General features: G+C 42.6%; 1 protein-coding gene across 1 annotated transcript; it reads right to left on the bottom strand.

The window, feature by feature from the left end:
- Positions 1–2569: 2569 nt before the first annotated feature.
- On the bottom strand, positions 2570–23033 carry LOC147340995 (histone-lysine N-methyltransferase PRDM7-like). Its single transcript, XM_086389405.1, has 9 exons — positions 22959–23033; positions 22431–22554; positions 22017–22124; positions 17590–17639; positions 6423–6579; positions 5484–5585; positions 4999–5270; positions 4009–4076; positions 2570–2885 (listed from the first exon to the last, which is right to left on the bottom strand). The coding sequence occupies exons 1-9, from the start codon at positions 23031–23033 to the stop codon at positions 2621–2623; spliced, it is 1221 nt and encodes a 406-aa protein (XP_086245531.1). The 3' UTR covers positions 2570–2620.
- Positions 23034–23573: the final 540 nt, after the last annotated feature.

The following is a 23573-nucleotide window of genomic DNA, read 5'->3' as shown; positions in this document are numbered from 1 at the left end:
CTCAGTCATTCTGGAATCGAAGACCAGCACCATAAAGAATCTGCAGTACAAGCTGGCCCACGTCTTCAAGGTGCTGGGAGACCCCACCTCTCCCTCACCCAGGAGCTCCCTGGTCTTGAAGTCAGGGTGCTGACACAGTCTGAGGCCGTCTGTGTCTGCCCAGGGTCACTGGGCCTGCATGTGGCCTGGAGTGTTTGCTGCTACTGCCCAGTGCACATCCTGCCTGGTGTCCTGGGTGACCCTTGTTCTGGCAGCATACTGCTAGCCTGTCCTCTGGGGCCATTGTCAGAGGCATGGGGATCTCTCTGGTCTCTTAGGTGAACATCCACGTCCTCCAAGCAGGGGCAGGTGGGACTCTGGCCCTTCTCAACCACTCACAGAGACTTCCTGTGCAGTGCTCTGACCTTGGTATTGTCTGTCCTTTACCAAGCATCCCCAGCACTCCAGCCAAGCCCATAGCTCTGTCAGAGCTTGGTCTGTGGGGACACAGATGCAGTGTGGCCTGCATACAGCAGACACCACCACACAAGTGTGACTCAAACAAGAGCCCTGGGTCTTGGAGCCCCAGGTTAAGGCAGTGCTGTCATGGGCCCTCTCTGGTGACCAAATCCCTCGGGCTTCCCTGCCCATCAGGCCCTCCCTGGTGCTCTGAGAACCCCCGTATGTCCTGGCACAAAATTAGGGCCGTGAACTGGGCGCATGTGCCTCTCGGGAGAACTTCCATAACTCACATCTGATTGTTGGGAGGGCTGAACCCCAGAGAAGGAGTGGGGCTGGGGCCCAGCCCCTGAGTTCTCCTGGAGCCCGGCCCTCACTCCTCCTTTCCTCTCAGCTCCAAGCACTTGACTGTGTTGGGGACAAGGGGTCCCTCTGAGCTTTCTTCCTGAGTCAGACCAGGCTTTCAGCATGTAACGTGCTCTGCTCTTGAAAGGCTTACCACCACATTGTGAAACGTGCCCTTTCAAAAACAGTGGGGGGACAGAGATCCTGCCTGCATGGGTCCTGCCAGCACTGTTACCCAGATCTCAGCTTTTCTCGGAAGGGGGAATGGAATAGATGATGACAGACATGGCAGAGATGGTGGTCCCCAGGAAGGCAGGGATGGTGAACCTGAGTAACAAATGCCCAAGGGGACCAGGAACTCTGAGTGCACCCCCTCTTCAACCTCCCCAGCCATAAATCAGGGACATTACCTGAGGTCCCACACATGAAGTGGTTGGGTAGCCCCCTGTGAAGTCCTTAGACTTGAACCAAGCTTCTTCTGGACAGTAGGGACGCCACTGGCTACCATCCAGCTAAGCTGGGTAGTGTCTGTCACCTACTCACCTGGACCCACACTCCTGAGGGTGGAGACTCACTGACTTCGATCCATTTGGCTTCAAAGGGTGGCTCTTTCCATGGGGTCTTTCTTTGATGGGTATTGTCTTGAGGACGCCAATCACCAAGGTGTGTCCTGCTTACTTTAATTATCCCCTGGTGAGTCATGTGCTCTAAAAAGCTTTATATGCCTGTTTATACCACTAACCGCTGGGCAAACACTCTCCTTAAGACAGGGACATTAAGAAGATGGGTGACTGCAGCCTTGTGGTCACTCTTACCTGTCACAGACCTCTCAGAGGCTGTCCATTGGGTGAATGCAGAATAATGGTTGCTTTGGTGTGTCATAGACCTCTCAGAGGCCATGTTCAGGGTGAATGCAGGCTCATTTATTTCATTGACTCTTAGTCCATTTAACATGCACTAGGAAGCCCTGGTTAAAAATACATCTCCAGCCAGACTCCTCACACCCTCACTTCCATGCATCTTCAGCCAGCCCACTCTCCCCTCATGTCTGGCAATGAACTGACCTCTGAGGGGACTCCCCACTGCTGTCTCTTCCCAAAAATGAACCGAATCATCATCTTGGCACAAAGAATATACCGCTTGCAGCTGAAAGCCGCATGGTTGTTCTGTGTCATCCAGGAAGACCCCTGGGGCCTGCACATGGACACAGGTGCTGAGGCTTTGGTGTTCTGTCCAGCCTCCTTCCTCTCCCTCTGTGTTTCCTCCCAGGACCACTGGCATCGCCTCTCTTCCCGGCCCAGGGGCTGCAATACTGGCTGCTCCCCTGCGTGAAATCCTTTCCCAGAGGTGTTATCTCTGCAGAGATTCTGCTACACCATCCTGCTCCACACCCCACCCCCTGCTCACTCTAATCTGAGGCACTTTTCCTGCACCAGTTTTGCTTAGAGCACCAGCCCCTGTCTAGTATGAATCCAGTGCTGCCCCAAGGCAGTGGTTCTGTCTGTTTCAGTGCATGGGGCCCTAACTGGCACAGAATATGAACTCACATGACAACAACCTGAAACAGTAACTGAATGCAAATCACTGTACACATGTCACTTAGAAATGTGGAGTAAATGAGGGAGAAACAGGTAAAAGTGAGAGTGCTGGTAGGTGCTAGAAAACTTGCTTTTAGCTTCTAAGACTTTCAGCAGAAGGTGATGGTACAGGTTTTTTGCATGAAGTATTGAAAATTAGAACTAACATTTTAATATAAATATTTTTCATAACAGTCATGAAATGAATCAAATTTTGAGGAATTTTAATTGTGACTTGACTGACTTTACACCAGATTGTACTATGGTTCAGAATCGGACCTGGGAAGCTCCCCAGAATGGGGTGGGGTGCTGGAAGAGGGGTGACCCTCTACTCCCCCGGCTGCAAACATGCTCTTCCCCCTGCTTTCACACTTGATGCCAAGTTTCTCGCCATACTCATCCCCATACCAGACCAGCAGCTCACAGCCAGGCCTGACCACCTGGCAGGTTCTGTAGAAGATCTGCCCATGATACTGGAAGGCCACCAGGTTCTGCTCCTCATAGTGTCGGGCACAGTTCACATACCTGGGGTTGAGGCCAAGAAAGGGAAAGAAACCACAGGTGATGAGTCCCCTCTACTGTCAGACCATGCCCAGCTCCTTGCCTTCAGGCTGAGGCCACCATGGCTCCCACTGCCCCTCATGGGGACTGTCTGTTCACACCTTTGACCATGGCATGTGAATTCCTATTTCCAGATCCTATTTCTCATCCTCTTCCTAGCTGGAATGCTTTCCTCTCCTTACCTAATTAGCCATTGTACAGAGCCCAGTTCCAGACTTGTTTCCACCTGGACTGTCTGTAAGACTGGTAACCTCCAGCTCCTCTAAACTCTGAATTAAGTTCTCTTTCATTTCACAGGACTTGGTGCTCTTAGGCTAGCATGCATCCCTCAGCACTCACCCCAACCTGCCTTTTCTCCCGAGGCTTTTCTCCAATCTCCCCATGTGTATCCAGGGTCCTATTCACTTGCCCACCCCCTCCCATGGAAACTTGTAGAGTGCTCTGACATAGCTTGAGACACACCACAGTAATAGTTTATTCACTTTCTCTCTGCATTGATGAAAGGAGAGGCCCTCAGAGAGGGGGCATGCTCATGGCCATTCTGCCCCACATTCCTCCCCAGGCCTCAGGGCCCACTTCTCACTGGAACCCAGCCTAGGGAGGTTGTTGCCCACGTGGACTCAAGGTTTCCCATTTTAGGTTATCCTGGCACTGTGCAGTTATTCAAAAATAGAAAAATTAAGGTTACTATTTGTAAAATCAACTGGCTCATGTCTGTCTTCAGCATCTTCTCCAAAAGGACATGGGTTGTGTGATCTGCTTCAGTAATGAAGTTCACTGTCTAAACTGGGGCATAAGGTGCTTGGTAAGTGTCAATTAAGTGAATTAAAGTGTCCCTGGTGAATCTAGACTCCTCAAGTTGTTTTCAAGTACCTCAGTTTTGTTGAGCATATAGACTTATATTTTGAGGGCACATGCTATATTTTTCTTCTTTTCTTTCTAACATATTTTGAAATGAAAGAGCATGATATGGAGGGAAAAGAGGAAAGAAGATGTAAAAGCTATTGAGGGAGACGGGTTGAGAAGGAAAGGGGTGTGGGCTTCAGGGAGGAGTGGAGTCTACAAACTGCAGACTCATTGCACTCACCTCATCCAGTTGGCCACAGACGTGTCCTTTCCATCCACATACTCGTAGCTGTTTCTCCCTTTGGTGATCTGAATGTCAGAAAAGAGATACAAGCTTTCATCTTTATTTATTTTTTTGGTGGAAGTAATAGAATAAATTATTCCCTCTGCTGTCATTCTGCTCTTCAGCCTGCATGGATTCAGCTTCCAGTCAGACCACATGGTAAGCTCCTTAATCATAATTTTAAGTCTGAGTCTATTGGCACATTGAAGGCAAGGGCTCCACAAGGAAGGAGTCACTTCTGTATGCCTGTACTGCTGTCTCTCACCTCTCCTCTGATCTTTAGCTAGAAGTCCTGTGTGCCTGTACCACTGTCTCCCACATTCCTCTGATCTTTATATAGAAGTCCTGTGTTTATGTAGTCCAGTAGTCATGTATGGATGTGAGTTGGACTATACAGAAAGATGAGTACTGAAGAATCCATGCTTTTGAACTGTGGTGTTGGAGAAGACTCTTGAGAATCCCTTGGACTGCAATGAGATCCAACCAGTCCATCCTAAAGGTGATCAGTCCTGGGTGTTCATTGGAAAGACTGATGTTGAAGCTGAAACTCCAATACTTTGGCCACCTAATGCGAAGAGCTGACTCATTTGAAAAGACCCTGATGCTGGGAAAGATTGAGGGCAGGAGGAGAAGGGAACTGCAGAGGATGAGATTGTTGGATTACATCACTGACTCAACAGACATGGGTTTGGGTAGATTTTGGCAGTTGGTGATGGACAGGGAGGGCTGGTGTGCTGCGGATCATGGGGTCGCAGAGTCAGACACGACTAGCGGTTGAACTGAACTGAATCTGTGTTCATGCCCAGTGCACACAGTACACAGGGCTGACTGTGTCATTGCCGACCATGTCATCACCATCTGCATCCTTTAATGTAGATATGAAGTACCCCTCCCAACACACACAAGCGATTAGTGGCCAGAGGACATAGAAAGAGGGTTATTTCTCACCAGCCAGGAGTATCCACTGTTGATGGCCTCTTTATCATCTGTGATTTGGCCCTCGTAGGGGCCAAAGTGCAGGCCCAGAGGCAGATGAGACGCCTCGTTCCACACTCCAAGCCCAGCCTCAGGGATGCCTGACAGTTTGATACTTAACCCAGGGGGCAAAGTGAGGACTGAGCGGTTGGCATGCCCCTTTTCCACTGCAGAGTCCTTTACAAAGGTTGGGGGCCCGTGGGCATCACAGCTGTCAATGAAGAAGTTCTGACACTCCTGACAATCTGGAGGTGAGAGCAACAGGGATGAGGGGAGGTATAGTGATGTTGGTGGTCGTAAAGACCTTCAGAAAGAACTGGGGAACTCATGGCATTTGGCCTTGATCCTGTACCCCAAGACATAGAGGAAGGGGATGATAGGAGAACCAAATGGTGAAGTGAAGTTATTGGATCAAGGCCTCATAACCCCTTCATGAATGGGCCAGCGGGGTCACTCACAGAGGTAGTCATCATCCTGGGGCTCGCTGACCTCTTGGTACACATGGCCCTTTCTTTCTCGCAGACTGTACCTCTTCATGTCAGTCTCCTTTCTTCTGAGTTCTAAGATGGAGAACAGAAGCTAAGCAAGGATGGTGGGGTCTGGAGAGTTAGTCACTGTTTTATCAGAAAAAACAGTGATCTGTGAGATCTCATACTTGTCAGCTATACACTTTGTCAAAACTTTTTCTTTCCATTTATTTTTCAAACTTTTACTTTTGTATTTTATTGTTTTCATGTTACATTATTTATTTATTGGCCACGCTGCATGGCCTGTGGGATCTTAGTTCCATGACTAGGAATGGAACCCACACTTCCTGAAGTGGAAGCATGGAGTCTTAACCACTTAACCACTAGAAAGTCCCTTCTCTATACTTTGTTTGTTCTGCCTTTATCTAGTAGTTCAGGATACTGAGATTCCACAGATGCCCAGTTCAGTGTTATCTTCCTGCACTTCCTGTTAGTAGGTTTTACTTCCCAACCTTCTTACTTAGGAAATGGTTCACTGACACATCTATTCAGAAAATAAATGTTAAGGGCACATGACACATAAGGCATTGAGCAGAGGTCTGGGCATAAACACTAATAAAGCATGGTCCCTATTATCACAGCTGGATTTATTGAACCACTTGTATGTGTCAGCAGTATTGCATTTAATGTAATGCTTTCAAACACTGTATGAGTTATGTATCCTTATCTTCACTTTACAGATGAACAATCAGGACCTCAGAAAATGTATAAGATTTTCCTCAGGTCCCAGTGCTAACTTCATGTCTCAGATCAGTCCACCTTAAACCCATGTCTACCCAAAGTCCACACCACACACCTACGCCATACTTTTTACCTTTTCTACAGGAATTAGAGGAACCAATTAGAGCAACTCTCCAAGTTTTCTCTTACCGACTTTTTGTCTGGAGTGCTGTTCAAGGGTCCTTGTTTCTCGGGGAGGGTTCGCTGGTTTCTGAGCCCACTTGGAGCCACTTGTATTCAGCAATTTTGCTGCTCCTTGCAATTTCTTCAAACTGGACACCTTACTTAATGGTCCCCTGGACTTTCCCTTAGATGTGAGTAAAAGAGAATATGTATTTCTTTAGTTCTTTAGGACTGTATGAAGTGTTTTCACATGCATGACTTTAGTTAATACTTTTAAAATTATTGGAAATACCTGATGGAGGGGAAGTCTGAACACTGGAATGTAAAACAAGGACCTAAGTGGGTAATGAATCAAAACTATAATTCATATCTTAAGGTTATTCCCCTTCAACATTCTGCATAAAGGTAAGAGCAAGGCAGGGAGAATAGTTGGAGGTCAGGGAAAGAAGAGGGTAAGGGCTCATAAGGAAATCCGTGGTTTTTCTATTAATTAGTGGATGTTTGATGGTTGAGGAAGGATGAAAAATTACAGAGGGGACAAAACACATCTGGAAAGTATGGTGACAAAGCAGTGAGATTGAGAAGAGAAAAACGACTGGCAGAAGGACATTTAGACAATAAAGAAAATGAGCTGAACGTTGCAGGTTGCTATGTCCTACAATGTTCGAATTAAAGTAGCTGGACTCATCAATTCTGCTTGAAGAAGGCTGTACGACTAGCTGGTTCTCCTCAATTTCCTGATGCATAAATAGGTATACATTCTAATTCTCAATGTTACAGTGGACATGAAATTTAATAATATTCAACAAATCGTTGTGTGAGCTATTTAATACAGTATGAATGTCAGCATACACCCTTGCCATCAATATATTCCCTCAACTGCCTCTATAATTGAAGTCTAGCTCACAAATACTATCTTCAGCATTCCTTGAATTCTTATTCCTAGATGAAAACTTAAATGTGGAGTCACTCATTCACAAAACATTCAGGAGGCCCTCAGGGGCTTTGAGCTGAGCCTGGACTTCTGAGAATTAAGGGGTATGGGCTAGGCTCTCAAAGCTGACAACACAGGGGCAGGCTAAACAAATGATTCCATACAGGATAGTTGCCTAATCAGAGCTCAGAGGAAGGGCTTGTTACTTCCTCCTACAAGAATAAGCATTTGAAATCATGTGCAGATGATGAGTTTCTACTCAAAAGCAAGTAACCTATGTGAAGTCCTTCAGTTACCTTTTTTTTTTTTTTTTTGGCCACTGACTTAGCAGTTCATTTATCACTGTTATTTTTGTTTTCTTTACAATATTGTATTGGTTTTGACATACATTGACATGAATCTGCCACGGGTGTAGATATGGTCCCAAACCTGAACACCCCCCTCCCACCTCCCTCCCCATCACATCTCTCTGGGTCATACCAGTGCACCAGTCCCGGAACCCTGTCTCATGCATCAAACCTGGATTGATGATTCGTTTCACATATGATAATATACATGTTTCAATGCCATTCTCCCACCCTCGCCCTCTCCCACAGAGTCCAAAAGACTGTTCTATACATCTGTGTCTCTTTTGCTGTCTTGCATACAGGGTTATTGTTAACATCTTTCTAAATTCCATATATATGTGTTATTATACTGTATTGGTGTTTTTCGTTCTGGCTTACTTCACTCTGTATAATAGGCTCCACTTTCATCCACCTCATTAGAACTGATTCAAATGTATTCTTTTTAATGGCTGAGTAATACTCCATTGTGTATATGTACCACGGCTTTCTTGTCCATTCATCTGGTGATGGACATCTAGGTTGCTTCCATGTCCTGGCTATAATAAACAGTGCTGCAATGAACATTGGGGTACACGTGTCTCTTTCAATTCTGGTTTCCTCGGTGTGTATGCCCAGCGGTGGGATAGCTGGGTCATATGGCAGTTCTGTTTCTAGTTTTTTAAGGAATCTCCACACTGTTCTCCATAGGGGCTGTACTAGTTTGCATTCCCACCAACAGTGTAAGAGGGTTCCCTTTTCTCCACACCCTCTCTAGCATTTATTGCTTGTAGACTTTTGGATAGCAGCCAATCTGACTGGCAATAATGGTACCACAAGGTGGTCTTAATTTGCATTTCTCTGATAATGAGTGATGTTGAGCATCTTTTCATGTGTTTGTTAGCCATCTGTATGTCTTCTTTGGAGAAATTTTTATTTTGTTCTTTGCCCATTTTTTGATTGGGTCATTTATTTTTCTGGAATTGAGCTGCAGGAGTTGCTTGCATATTTGGGAGATTAATTCTTTGTCAGTTGCTTCATTTGCTATTATTTTCTCCCATCCTGAAGGTTGTCTTTTCACTTTGCTTATAGTTTCCTTTGTTGAGCAGAGTTTTCAATTTTAACTAGGTCCCATTTGTTTATTTTTGCTTTTATTTCCAATATTCTGGGAGGTGGGTCATAGAGGATCCTGCTGTGATGTATGTTGGAGAGTATTTTGCCTATGTTCTCCTCTAGGAGTTTTATAGTTTCTGGTCTTACATTTAGATCTTTAATCCATTTTGAGTTTATTTTTGTGTATGGTGTTAGAAAGTGTTCTAGTTTCATTCTTTTACAAGTGGTTGACCAGTTTTCCCAGCACCACTTGTTAAAGAGATTGTCTTTAATCCATTGTATATTCTTGCCTCCTTTGTCAAAGATAAGGTGTCCATAGGTGCGTGTATTTATCTCTGGGCTTTCTATTTTGTTCCATTGATCAATATTTCTGTCTTTGTGCCAGTACTTCCTCAAGACTCAAGACTTCCTCCAGGGAGCATCTGTACAGCCCTCTGTCCGTCAGAAACTCAGCCATATACCAGAACCCCAAGGACGGCCCTTCTAGCTCCTTCTCCCATCTGATGGCTCCTCCTCTGGCCTCCAGTTCCCGGCAAAAAAAAAAAAAAAAAAAAAAGATGACTGTGGTTTTGTAGTAGAGCCTGAAGTCAGGCAGGTTGATTCCTCCAGTTCCCTTTCTCAATTTTGCTTTGGCTGTTCGAGGTTCTTTGTATTTCCATACAAATTGTGAAATTATTTGTTCTAGCTCTGTGAAAAATACCGTTGGTAGCTTGATAGGGATTGCATTGAACCTATAGATTGCTTTGGGTAGTATACTCATTTTCACTATACTGATCCGTCCAATCCATTAACAAGGTATATTTCTCCATCTACTTGTGTACTCTTTGACTCATTTCACTAGTGTTTTATAGTTTTCTATATATAGGTCTTTAGTTTCTTTAGGTAGATATATTCCTAAGTATTTTATTCTTTTCGTTGCAATGGTGAATGGAATTGTTTCCTTACTTTCTGTTTCTATTTTCTCATTGCTAGTGTAAACAAAGGTAAGGGACTTCTGTGTGTTGATTTTATATCCTGCAACTTTACTATAGTCATTGATTAGCTCTATTAATTTTCTGGTGGAGTCTTTAGGGTTTCCTATGTAGAGGATCATGTCATCTGCAAACAGTCAGAGTTTTACTTCTTCTTTTCCAATCTGGATTCCTTTTATTTCCTTTTCTGCTTTGATTGTTGTGGCCAAAACTTCCAAAACTCTTTTGAGTAGTAGTGGTGAAAGTGGGCACCCTTGTCTTGTTCCTGACTTTAGGGGAAATGCTTTCAATTTTTCACCATTGAGGATAATGTTTGCTGTGGGTTTGTCATATAAAGCTTTTATTATGTTGAGGTATGTTCCTTCTCTTCCTGATTTCTGGAGGGTTTTTTTTTTTTATCATAAATGGATGTTGAATTTTGTCAAAGGCTTTCTCTGCATCTATTGAGATAAACATATGGTTTTTATTTGTCAGTTTGTTAATGTGATATATTACCTTGATTGATTTGTGGGTATTGAAGAATCCTTGCATCCCTGGGATAAAGCCCACTTGGTCATGATGTATGATATTTTTAATGTGTTGTTGGATTCTGTTTGGTAGAATTTTGTTAAGGACTTTTCCATCTATGTTCATCAGTGATATTGGCTTGTAGTTTTCTTTTTTTGTGGCATCTCTGTCTAGTTTGGGTATTAGGGTGGTGGTGAGCTCATAGAGTGAGTTTGAAAGTTTACCATTCTCTGCAATTTTCTGGAAGAGTTTGAGTAGGATAGGTGTTAGCTCTTCTCTAAATATTTTGGTAGAATTCAGCTGTGAAGCCATCTGGTCCTGGGCTTTTGTTTGCTGGAAGATTTCTGATTACTGTTTCAATTTCCATGCTTGTGATGGGTATGTTAAGATTTTCTATTTCTTCCTGGTTCAGTTTTGGGAAGTTCTACTTTTCTAAGCATTTGTCCATTTCTTCCAAGTTGTCCATTTTATTGGCATATAGTTGCCAATAAATATTAGTCTCCTATGATCCTTTGTATTTCTGTGTTGTCTGTTGTGATCTCTCCATTTTCATTTCTAATTTTATGGATTTGATTTTTCTCCCTTTGTTTCTTGATGAGTCTGGCTAACGGTTTGTCAATTTTATTTATCTTCTCAAAGAACCAGCTTTTGGCTTTGTTGATTTTTGCTATGGTCTCTTTTGTTCCTTTTGCATTTATTTCTGCCCTAATTTTTAAGATTTCTTTCCTTCTACTAACCCTGGGGTTCTTCATTTCTTCCTTTTCTAGTTGCTTTAGGTGCAGAGTTAGGTTGTTTATTTGACTTTTTTCTTGTTTCTTGAGGTATGCCCATATTGCTATGAACCTTCCCCTTAGCACTGCTTTTACAGTGTCCCACAGGTTTTGGGTTGTTATGTTTTCACTTTAATTCATTTCTATGCATGTTTTGATTTCTTCTGTGATTTGCTGGTTATTCAGCAGCGTGTTGTTTAGCCTCCATATGTTGGAATTTTTAAATCGTTTTTCTCCTGTAATTGAGATCTAATCTTACTGCACTGTGGTAAGAAAAGATGGTTGGAATGATTTCAGGCTTTTTTAATTTACTAAGGCTAGATTTATGGCCCAGGATGTGATCCATCTTCGAGAAGATTCCATGTACACTTAAGAAAAAGGTGAAATTCATTGTTTGGGAGTGAAATGTCCTATAGATATCAATTAGGTCTAACTGGTCCATTGTCTCATTTAAAGTTTGTGTTTCCTTGCTAATTTCCTGTTTAGTTGATCTATCCATAGGTGTGAGTGGGGTATTAAAAGTCTCCCACTATTATTGTGTTATTGTTAATTCCCCCTTTTATACTTGTTAGCATTTGTCTTACATATTGCAGTGCTCCTATGTTGGGTGCATATATATTTATAATTGTTATATCTTCTTCTTGGATTGATCCTTTGATCATTATGTAGTGTCCTTCTTTGTGTCTCTTCACAGCCTTTGTTTTAAAGTCTGTTTTATCTGATATGAGTATTGCTACTCCTGTTTCTTTTGATCTCTATTTGCCTGGGATATATTATTCCAGCCCTTCACTTTCAGCCTATATGTGTCCCTTGTTTCGAGGTGGGTCTCTCGCTGACAACATATATAGGGGTATTGTTTCTGTATCTATTCAGCCAGTCTTTGTCTTTTGGTTGGGGCATTCAACCCATTTACATTGAAGGTAATTATTGATAAGTATGATCCCATTGCCATTTACTTTATTGTTTTGGGTTTGAGTTTATACACCCTTTTTGTGTTTCCTGTTTGGAGAAGATCCTTTAGCATTTGTTGAAGAGCTGGTTTGGTGGTGCTGAATTCTCTCAGCTTTTGCTTGTCTGTAAAGCTTTTGATTTGTCCTTCATATTTGAATGACATCCTTGCTGGGTACAGTAATCTGGGCAGTAGGTTATTTTCTTTCATCACTTTAAGTATGTCCTGCCATTCCCTCCTGGCCTGAAGAGTTTCTGTTGAAAGATCAGCTGTTATCCTTATGGGAATCCCCTTGTGTGTTATTTGTTGTTTTTCCGTTGCTGCTTTTAATATTTGTTCTTTGTGTTTGATCTTTGTTAATTTGATTAATATGTGTCTTGGAGTGTTTTGCCTTGGGTTTATCCTGTTTGGGACTCTCTGGGTTTCTTGGACTCGGGTGACTATTTCCTTCCCCATTTTAGGGAAGTTTTCAACTATTATCTCCTCAAATATTTTCTCATAGTCTTTCTTTTTATCTTCTTCTTCTGGAACTTCTGTGATTCGAATGTTGGGGTGTTTAACATTATCCCAGAGGTCTCTGAGGTTGTCCTCATTTCTTTTAATTGGTTTTTCTTTTTTCCTCTCTGATTAACTTATTTCTACCATTCTATCTTCTACCTCACTTATCCTATCTTCTGCCTCCGTTATTCTACTGTTGGTTCTCTACAGAGTGTTTTTGGTCTCACTTATTGCATTATACATTATATACTGACTCTTTTTTATTTCTCCTAGGTCCTTGTTAAACCTTTCTTGCATCTTCTCAAATCTTTCCTCCAGGCTATTTATCTGCAACTCCATTTTATTTTCAAGATTTTGGATCATTTTCACTATCATTATTTGGAATTCTTTATCAGGTAGATTCCCTATATCTTCCTCTTTTGCTTGGTTTGGTGGGCATTTATCCTGTTCCTTTACCTGCTTGGCATTTCTATGCCTTTTCATCCTGTTTGTATCGTTGTGTTTGGGCTGGCCTTTCCCTATTCTGGCAGTTTGTGGTTCCTCTTTATTGTGGTGGTTCCTTGCTGTTGGTGGGGTTGAATGGTAGGCTTGTCAATGTTTCCTGGCTAGGGAAGCTTTTGTCGGTATTCTGGTGGGTGGAGCTGGATTTCTTCTCTCTGGAGTGCAATGAAGTGTCCAGTAATGAGTTTTGAGCTGTCAGTGGGTTTGTTGTGACTTTGGACAGCCTGTATATTGAAGTTGAGGGCTATGCTCCTGTGTTGCTGGAGAATTTGCATGGTATGTCTTGCTCTGGAACTTCTTAGCCCTTGGGTGGTGCTTGGTTTCAGTGTTGGTATGGAGGCATTTGATGAGCTCCTATCAATTAATGTTCCCCAAAGTCAGGAGTTCTCTGGTGTTCTTAGGATTTGGACTTAAGCCTCCTGTCTCTGGTTTTCAGTCTTATTCTTACAGTAGCCTCAATTCTCCATCTATACTACACTGATGATAAAACATCTAGGTTAAAGATGAAAAGTTTCTCCACAGTGCAAAACACTGAGAGAGGTACACAGGGTTACATGGAGAAGAGAAGAGGGAAGAGGGAGATACAGGTGAACAGGAGGAGAAGGGGGGGAATCAAAAGGGGAGAGAGTGAGCTAGCCAGTAATCTCCTTATGTGCTCTCCACAGTCTGGATCCCTCAGAGATGTTCACAGTGTTACAAAGAGAAGAGAAGATGGAGGAAGTATACAGAGGTAGCCAGCAGGATAAAAGGGGGAATCAAAAGGAGAGAGACAGATCTAGCCAGTAATCAGTTTCCAAAGTGTTCTTCACAGCTCAGAATACACAAAGAGATTCACAGAGTTGGGTAGAGAAGAGAAAGGGGAGGGAGGAATTAGAGGCAACCTGGTGGAGAAAAAGGAGAGTCCAAAGAGGGAGAGAGCATTCAAGCCAGTAATCTTGCTCCCAAGTAAAAACAGGTACTGAAGATTGTGTTCTTTAGTTACAAAATTGATAACAAATACCAAAAAGCAAAGATTAAAAATCTAGTGTAGAGGTTAGATTCTCAAAAAAAAAAAAAAAAATATATATATATACACCTGAAGTTTGCTTTTAAAATAGTTTTTTTTTTTTTGCAAAGTAATAGTAGGTTATAAAAATGAAAATTAAAGGAGTAATAGAGGTCTTAAATATTAAAAAAATTTAAAAATGGATAGTAGTAAAAATATATCTAGGACTTTCTCCACTGTTGTTGTGGACAGTGTGTGGTCAGTTCATTTTCAGATAGTTCCTTGATCTGGCTTGTACTTCACAAGATCTATAGGACCCTTCCTATGTTCAGTTCAGTTCAGTCGCTCAGTTGTGTCTGACTCTTTGCGACCCCATGAATTGCAGCATGCCAGACCTCCCTGTCCATCACCAACTCCCGGAGTTCACTCAGACTTATGTCCATTGAGTCGGTGATGCCATCCAGCCATCTCGACCTCTGTCGTCCCCATTCTCCTCCTGCCCCCAATCCCTCCCAGCATCAGAGGGATTTTTCAATAAGTCAACTTTTCCAATAAGTCAACTCTTCTCACGAGGTGGCCAAAGTACTGGAGTTTCAACTTTAGCATCATTCCTTCCAAAGAACACCCAGGACTGATCTCCTTTAGAATGGACTTGTTGGATCTCCTTGCAGTCTAAGGGACTCTCAAGAGTCTTCTCCAACACCACAGTTCAAAAGCATCAGTTCTTTGGTGCTCAGCTTTCTTCACAGTCCAACTCTCACATCCATACATGACTACTGGAAAAACCATAGCCTTGACTAGATGGACCTTTGTTCGCAAAGCAATGTCTCTGCTTTTGAAGATGTTATCTAGGTTGGTCATAACTTTCCTTCCAAGGAGTAAGTGTCTTTTAATTTCATGGCTGCAATCACCATCTGCAGTGATTTTGGAGCCCCAAAAAATAAAGTCTGACACTGTTTCCACTGTTTCCCCATCTATTTGCCATGAAGTGATGGGACCAGATGCCATGATTTTAGTTTTCTGAATGCTGAGCTTTAAGCCAACTTTTTCACTCTCCTCTTTCACTTTCATCAAGAGGCTTTTAGTTCCTCTTCACTTTCTGCCATAAGGGTGGTGCTATCTGCATATCTGAGGTTATTGACATTTCTCCTGGCAATCTTGATTCCAGCTTGTGCTTCTTCCAGCCCAGCGTTTTTCATGATATACTCTGCATATAAGTTAAATAAGCAGGGTGACAATATACAGCCTTGATGTACTTCTTTTCCTATTTGGAACGAGTCTGTTGTTTCATGTCCAGTTCTAACTGTTGCTTCCTGACCTGTATATAGGTTTCTCAAGAGGCAGGTCAGGTGGTCTGGTATTCCCATCTCTTGTAGTTGGTGCTAACTACAGGGTTTTAATCTATTGCACCTGTTACTTCCAAGGAGGTTCCCTATGTTTCAGCTTCTTCTGTTTGCTGGTCTCTTCAGTGTCTAATTTCCGCCCTGACACAAGGGGGTGGTGGTGATCACTTTTTTAGGCTCATTTGTTCAGTCATTCTGTGGGGATGGAGGAACACTGCCAACAAATATCACTGGAGTGTGCTTGCAGTGGCTCGGCCACACTGGGTTTGCCCATGCTCATGGCGTGTGTGCTTTCCCTGTATACACTGCTTAGGCTCTGGGTTGCTTTGCTGGGAACTGTCTGAGGCAGGCCCTAAGTTGTATGCACTTCTCAGGTCTAAACCACTCAGGTTCAGGTTCTTGGGTACTCCACAGAGGCACAGACTTGATTGGGCCTGTGTTTTGTGCTCTTCCCAGGTCTGGGCAGCTCAGGTGAGCAGGTGCTTGGTAGGCGCGGTTGCCCCCAGGTGGGGGCTGCAACTTATTGCCTCCCCCATCCCAGCTGCTTGGTTTTCTGGGTGTACAACGGGCATGCCTTCCAGGTGTGCTGTGCATCTCTTCTGGGGCGCTGATCTCTGCCTGCAACCCTCCCGGCAGATGTTGACCGACCAGAATCCCAAGAAGTCTTGGTTAGCAACAAAGCCTGCTTGCAGTTTGGTAGAGGATGCCTCTCTGGGGCCGCTATTGACCTTTTCTGGCTCTGGCTGCCCCCGCCTGCCTGTCTCCAAGGGGGGATGGGCTGGTCCGCAGCCGGCTACCTCTGCTCAGTCCTTTGTTCTGTGAGCAGGCCTGGTTGTGTCTTAGGTTAGGGCTTTTCGTGGGATAGCTATCCCACAGTCTGGGTTGCTATCTCAGGTTAGTTCCCTCAGATTGCCTTTGGGGCATTCAGGCCTGGTCCTTACCCTAAGCAATGCAGCCTATACCTCCCTGTCTGGCCCCCGTTTGGTAGTGGCGGGTGCAAGTGTCTGCGCTGCTTCTCGGCTGAGAGTTGTCGTTAGGCACATAATCTGTGGGTTTTAATTATTTATTTATTTTTCCTCCTTATGTTGCCCTCTGAGGTTCCAAGGCTTGCCACTGACTCGCCAGTGAGAGTGTTTCCTGGTGTTTGGAAACTTCTCTCTTTTTTAAGACTCCCTTCCCAGGATGGATCTCTGTCCCTACCTCTTTTGTCTCTCTTTTTATCTTTTATATTTTTTCCTACCTCCTTTTGAAGACAATGGGCTACCTTTCTGGGTGCCTGCATTCAGAAGTTGTTTTGTGGAATTTACTCAGCATTCAAATGTTCTTTCGATGTATTTGTGGGGGAGAAAGTGGTCTCCCTGTCCTACTCCTCCACCATCTTAGGACTGCATCCTACAGTTATTTTCTTACTTATTGTTTTTGAGTCTTAAACCTGAGGTTTGTCATGGCTGCGAGTTGCTTCCTCTTATTAGAGTGGGAGGCTCTGAGGTAGGGATCATGTCGCTTTCTTCATCTTGGACTGTCCATTCTACAAACTGCTCAACATATCCTTAAGCTTCTTCATCTTGGACCATACACTCTACAAACTGTCCAACATGTCCTTAAGCGTCTTCATTTTGGACCGTCCACTCTACAAACTGCCCAACATGTCCTAAGGCTTCCCTTAGTCAGATGTCTTAGCATATCCCTCACTCAGTTCGGTTCAGTCGCTCAGTTGTGTCCGACTCTTTGCGACCCCATGAACCGCAGCACGCCAGGTCTCCCTGTCCATCACCAACTCCCAGAGTCCACCCTCACTAGCACAGCACAAAAGAACTGAGTTTTAAAACATCTCTCAGGTGAATGATATAAAGATGTATGAATTAGATGTATGAATAAACTTTATTGACCTATGAATGTTTTAACCAGTTTGTAAGGGGTTTAGAGAAGGTGCTTTGGATTAGATTGTGTTACCATTGATATGTAATCAAACATTTTTTTAAACCTCAGTTCCTTGATCTATAATGATGATAGCTATATACCTACTTATAGGTACTGTAGGATTATTTTAAGGTTTAAGTAAGTTTATTCACATAAAAGGCTTAAAGTCTATAATATTGTGAAAATAATGTAACAAATAGAACAGCCTACTATTGTTGCTGTTCTTACTAACTATAAAGATGGTGATGATATCAGGCATTGTGCTAAAGTTTCAGGACAGGAAGGCAGCAGTCTCCAGGATCTCTGTTTTTTCCTATTCTCACCTGTGACTGGATCCATGAAGAGGATTTTTTTGTCAATAGGATTTAGGAAATACTCACCTTTTGGTGTTTTCTGTGCTCCATTCTGAAGGCCTTCCTAGAAGGTTTACCTAGAAAATGATGAGAAACAGTGTTTTGGTGGGTAAATATTTCCAATCTCTGGGCATTCTAATTAAGGACAAAGAATTCTGAGCCAGAGAGTGACAAGAACAAGGAATAGCAAAGGAGGAATGGAAACTGATTTCTGTATCATCAACTCCTATGCTTCCACTGGGATCATTACATAATTTTCTTAAAATTAAAAAAAGAAACTTCATTTGTGCTTCATCTGAGGTCCATAAAGTATATAATAAATTTACTAGCCTTTCATGACAAAAATATTCAACAAAGTAGAAATAGACAGAAGTGACTGCAATATAATAAAGGTCAATGTGAAAAGTCTGTCTCTAACATCATAGTCACCAGTGAAAAGCTGAAAACTTCTAAGATCAAGGGAAAAAGGCAAGGATGCCCATTCTCAACATTTCTATTCAATATAATATTAGAAGTCCTCGACAGGGCATTAGATTAGAAAAGGAAACCAAAAACTTCCATTTGGAAAGAAAGAAGTAAAATTATGTCTGTTCACAGATGACATGATTTTAAAAAATCTTTAAAATTCTACACACACAAAAAAACCTGCACAGAAAGTTGCACAGTACAGAATCAACATTCAAATACCTTTCCATGCATGAACAATCAACATTCCAGAAAGGGAAATTAAAAAAAAATCCTATTTATATTTTTAAAGCTGTAGTCAAGAGCTAATTTGAATTAAAAAAAAATTTTTATTTATTTATTTGTGCCAGGTCTTTGTTGTGGCATGTAGGATCTTGTTCCCTGCTATGGGACTGACCCCAAGTTCTCTGCATTGGGAGTGTAGAGTCTTAGCAAGTGGACCCCCAGAGAAGTCCCGATAATCTTATTTATAATAGTATCAAAAAGAATGAAATAATTGGGAGTAAACTTAAGGAGATGAAAGAATTATACATTGAAAATTACAAAGTATTGCTGAAAGGAATCTGACACAACTAAATAGAAAGGCATCTCACATTTATGGATTTGGAGACTTAATATTATTAAGCTGTTCATACTACCCAAAGCAATTTAAAGATTCAGTGTCCTATTAAAATCCCAATGGAATTTTTTTCAGATATAGAAAGTCCATCCTACAGTTAATACGGAATCTCAGAGGACCCCAAATAGACAAAATAATCTTAGAAAGAACAGAAAAACTGGAGGTCTCTGATTTCAGAACATATTACAAACGTACAGGAACCAAAAAGCGTAGTTTCAGCATAAAGTGCGTGCTTAGTCACTCAATTGTGTTGACTCTTTCCGACCTTTTGGACTGTAGCCCACAAGGCTCCTCTGTCTAGGGGATTTCTCAGGCAAGAATACTGGAGGGGATTGCCATTTCCTTCTTCAGGGGATCTTCTTAACTCATGGATTGAACCTGCATCTCCTGTGTCTCCTGCATTGAAGCAGATTCTTCACCTGCTGAGCCACTGAGGAAGCCCACTGGCATAAAGACAGAGGTACCAATCAATGGAACAGAATAGACAGCCACAAGTAAACGCTTGGATACATGGTCTAATGATCTTTATCAAGGGTGTCAAGACAACAGGGAAAGTTTAATCCCTGTAACAAATGGCCCTGGAGAAACAAAATATCCATATGCAAAATAATGAAGATCTTACATCACAAAGAAAAATCAACTCAGAATGGATTAAAGATCTAAATATAAGACTTGATAAGACTCTTAGAAGAAAACAAGGGTGAAGCTTCATGACATGAATCAGGAATGATTTCTTAGATATGATACCAAGTGCGCAAGTATTAGTAAAAGGTAAAAATAGACAAATGAGATTATGTTAATCTTAAAACCTCTGTGCAACAAAGGACACAAAGTGAAATGGATGAATAGAGTGAAACAAAGGAACAGAGTGAAAGACAAACTACAGGATGGTAGAAAATATTGTAAAATACGTATCTAATAAGGGGTTCATAAGTATACACCAATATGAAGGCTACTTATAAGCCAGGAAGAGAACCTGATTGACCATGATGGCACCCTGATATCACACTTCCATGCTCCAGCATTGGAAGAAAACAAACTTCTGTGGTTTAAGCCATGCAGTCTGTTTCATTATGGCAGCCTGAGCTGATGAACATGGTGGGAGAAGGCATTGAATAGACATTTCTCCAAAGAATATCCACAAATGCCAATAAACATATGAAAAGATGCTCAATATTACTAATCAATAGGGAAATACAAATTAAACCACAATGGAAATTATCTCATACCTTCTGTGATGGCCAATATGAATAAGAGGACAATAGCAAGTTTGGTAAGTATATGGAGAAATTAGAACACTTATACACTATTGTTGGAAATGTAAAATGTTGCAACCTTTACAGAAAACAGTATGGAGTTTCCTCAGAAAATTAGAACTGCTGTATGATCTAGTAATCCAACTACAGAGTATATTTCCATAAAAAATTGAAAGCGAGATCTTGAATAAATCTTGTGCACATCTATGGTCATCGCAGCATTATTCCCAGTTGGCAAGATGTGGAAGCAATCTAAATGTTCATTGGTGGATAAACAGATAAAGATTATATATATCATATATATTATATACCCATGCACACAATGGGATGTTTTGAAGCCTTAAAAAAGTATTTTATCATATGTGACCTCAGGGATAAGCCTTGATGATATTATGCTAAGTGAAATGAACCAATTAAAAAAAAGGCAAATATTGCATGATTCCACTTCTGTGAGGTACGTAAATTAATCAAATCCATGGAAACAGAAAATACAATTGTGGTTGCCAAGGACTATGAGGAGAAAGAATTGGAGAATTGTTGCTCAGTATGTGTAAAGCTTCAGTCATGCAAGATGAAAAAGTTCTACAGATTTGCTGTAGAGCAATGTGTACATAGTCAGCAATAGTGTACCATACACTCAGAAATTAAGAAGGTAAATAAAGATGTGTAGAGGTATGGTGAGAGAAGGCAATGGCACCCCACTCCAGTACTTTTGCCTGAAAAATCCCAAGGATGGAGGAGCGTGGTAGGCTGCAGTTCATATGGTTGCTAAGATTCGGACGTGACTGAGCGACTTCACTTTCACTTTTCATTTTCATGCATTGGAGAAGGAAATGGCAACCCACTCCAGTGTTTTTGCCTGGAGAATCCTAGGGACCTGGGAGCCTGGGGGGCTGCTGTCTATGGGGTTGCACAGAGTCAGACATGACTGAAGCAACTTAGCGGCAGCAGCAGAGGTATGGTGAACTATGGGGTATGTATTCCCTATGAAGAATCTCTCTTCATGTCAAAACCTTTGGTTTTCATTTCTCTTACACTAGTTTTCATAACCTAAGGGAACAGATGGTCTTCCCTGGTGGTAGAGTGGATGAGAATCTGCCTGCCGATGCAGAGGACACAGGTTTAGTCACTGGTCCAGGAAGATTTCATTTTCTGCAGGGCAACTAAGCCTGTGTGTCACAAACGACTGAGCCTGCATGTGCTCTGCCACGAGAAGTCAGTCACTGCAACCAGAGAAAGCCCCTGCACAGCAGCAAAGACCCAGTGCACCCAAAATTAAATAAATAATTTTTAAAAATCTGGGAGAACAGAAATCCATTGATGGAGAATCCTAGAATTATCAAAATTGTTTTCTCCAGTCTAGGCAGATTACCTCTTGTAAACTCTCTGAGCAGCAGAAGAGGAAGTGAGCTGCTCACTTTTATTTTATAGTGAGTGTACTTAATTTTTTATTTACCTGAGGCTGTTTCTGGTCAGTGAAATGTGGGAAAGATAAGGGAGAATATACAGTTATCTCAAACCCTTTCCCAGATTCAAAACAAAGAATTTGTTTCACCTTAGGGTAAGAAGAAGAAGGAAATGGCAACCCACTCCAGTGTTCTTGCCTGGAGAATCCCAGGGACAGAGGAGCCTGGTGGGCTTCAGTCTATGGGGTCGCACAGAGTCGGACACGACTGACGCGACTTAGCAGTAGCAGCAGGGTAAGACGATCATGTGGTGTTAGTTTTTTACACACAAATAATGTATCTTGACATAATATGTTAATCATTTGCTCTTCTAAGAGATTTACTCCAATAACCGAATTATTATGAGATTACTATTAGAAATCTCTTTGATGAATTTATAGCCTAAGGTATCTTTAATTGCCTTTCATTAAGAATGTTTAGCAAAAATAATTCTTTTTAAAAAGAATCATAAATTTTAAAGAAAAAGCTTTTGAGAATTACACTGGAAAACCTATACATTCATCTTCATTCAGGCTTATGTCAATATTCAGCCACAACCACTTCAGAATGCTGAAAATTATGTTTTCTTTGCTAATGGCTGAGATGCAGTTGAGACCTTAGCCCAGGCTGGTTTTGGGAAGACACCTCTACATTCTCCTGGCCCCTCACCTTGATGCTGTGGTGTCCATTCTTCATCAGAATCCTCAGTATCATCTCCCTGGGGTTTGATGACCTGCCTGCGGTGATGCATGAAAGCTGGTTGAGTGGCTCTTAAACCTGGAAAGAAGCAAAATATATGTTCTAAGAAGGAAGCACAAAGCACAAAAGCAATGGAAAGTATCACAAAGTCAGGGAAATCAGTAGGATGGGCTGGGAGAATGTAGAACAAGGCAAGAGGTGAGCTCTGCACTGCCAGGGTCAATCCCACTTTGGTAAAACAATAAAAATTTCCTCCAGGTTAGTCTCCACACAAAAGGGAACTGTGAGCAGATGAAGCCACCTGAGAGACAGCCAAGGAAACACTGAGGCTGAAGACCTGTTTCATGTTTCCCAGGCTCACAGGCACCCAGCAGTTCCTGTTACCTATAGCAATCAGCACTTCATAGTTCCTTTTCACATTCCTATATCCAGTTTTTTCCCATTCTCCCATCTCTGCCCATTCTTCCTTGGAGAAGTATATGGAAATGTCTTTGAAAGCATCTTTGGCCTAAGGAAAATAATAGATTTCATCAGGGTCTTACTAATATAAGTCAGACCTTAGAGCTGACGTCTCCTCCACCTTTTGTGCAGGGACTAGCCTGAAGCTACTGAATGGTCTCTGTGAGACAGGAACAAAGACTTTCCTTCCCGCCTGTGTGCTACTTAACTGAAAAAACATTGAGCATTTTCCTAACTCTCGCTGGACACAGAGCAGTTGATGATGCTAGTGTCCTGTTTTGTTCTGCTTCACACCACTGTCTCAGACAGGACCAGGCATTCCCATCCTGTGTACACTCACAGAGAAGTTCACTCAGCTGCCCAGTCAAGCAGTCTGTTGTCCTTTAGGGACCGGGGCTGTGTCCTTCCTATAGAGCTGGCTTAGAGCCCAGCTTTGCCAACTCTGCCTCTCACCGTGAGCTTCCACTCTGTTCTCCCAGCGTCTCCCTTAGTTCTCTCCTCTGGAGACCTGTTTTGGCTCATGGCCATGGGAATGCCTCAATGCCAAGGTGCCTATGGAAGGAGAAGATGCTGAGATAGCCCAGACCACTGTCCAGAGCCTGGTCTGTCTTCCTTGGGTGGAGTGTCTAGGGCAGGAAGGTGTAGGGAAAGTCAGAGTGAGGGTGTTGGTGGGGTGGACAGATCCTGTCCAGATATGACAGGCCACCCTAATGTGAACTAGATATGGTTTCTTTGGTTCCCCTACAATTCAGCCCCTCTGAGGAAAGGCACTGGGAGGGATGTGTCTGTGGGTGACATAGGGAATCTTGAGGAGACCTGGAAGCCCCTAACTGCTGGCCTGGGGTCAGGCTGAAATCAGGGCTCTGTTCCAGTGCAGGAGAGAGAATATTTCTCCAAGAAGGGTTTTGAGGATCTCCCCCTGGGGACTGAAAAGTCTGGGCCAACATGGGTTCTATGTATAAGGGAAAAGTTGTTCAGCTTGAGGAGGAGATCTGGGACACAGGGGCTGAAGGAACTGGGATCCTCAGACAGAGGGGACTGGGGATCTTTTAGCTGATGTCAAATGCA

Source organism: Bos grunniens, chromosome X (genome assembly GCF_055505025.1).
Source record: "Bos grunniens cultivar Pamir isolate PY7600 chromosome X, Bosgru_T2T1.0, whole genome shotgun sequence".
NCBI classification, from domain to species: Eukaryota; Metazoa; Chordata; class Mammalia; order Artiodactyla; family Bovidae; genus Bos; species Bos grunniens.
This window is presented reverse-complemented; position numbering and strand designations above follow the sequence as displayed.

Excerpts from the sequence above, each read along its gene's own strand:
- LOC147340995 (XM_086389405.1), bottom strand. The coding sequence starts at position 23,033 with ATGGCCATGAGCCAAAACAGGTCTCCAGAGGAGAGAACTAAGGGAGAC. Across the intron at positions 4,077-4,998 it reads ACAGTGGATACTCCTGGCTG|ATCACCAAAGGGAGAAACAG; the intron begins GTGAGAAATAAC and ends TCTGACATTCAG. Across the intron at positions 2,886-4,008 it reads TCTGTGGCCAACTGGATGAG|GTATGTGAACTGTGCCCGAC; the intron begins GTGAGTGCAATG and ends CCTCAACCCCAG.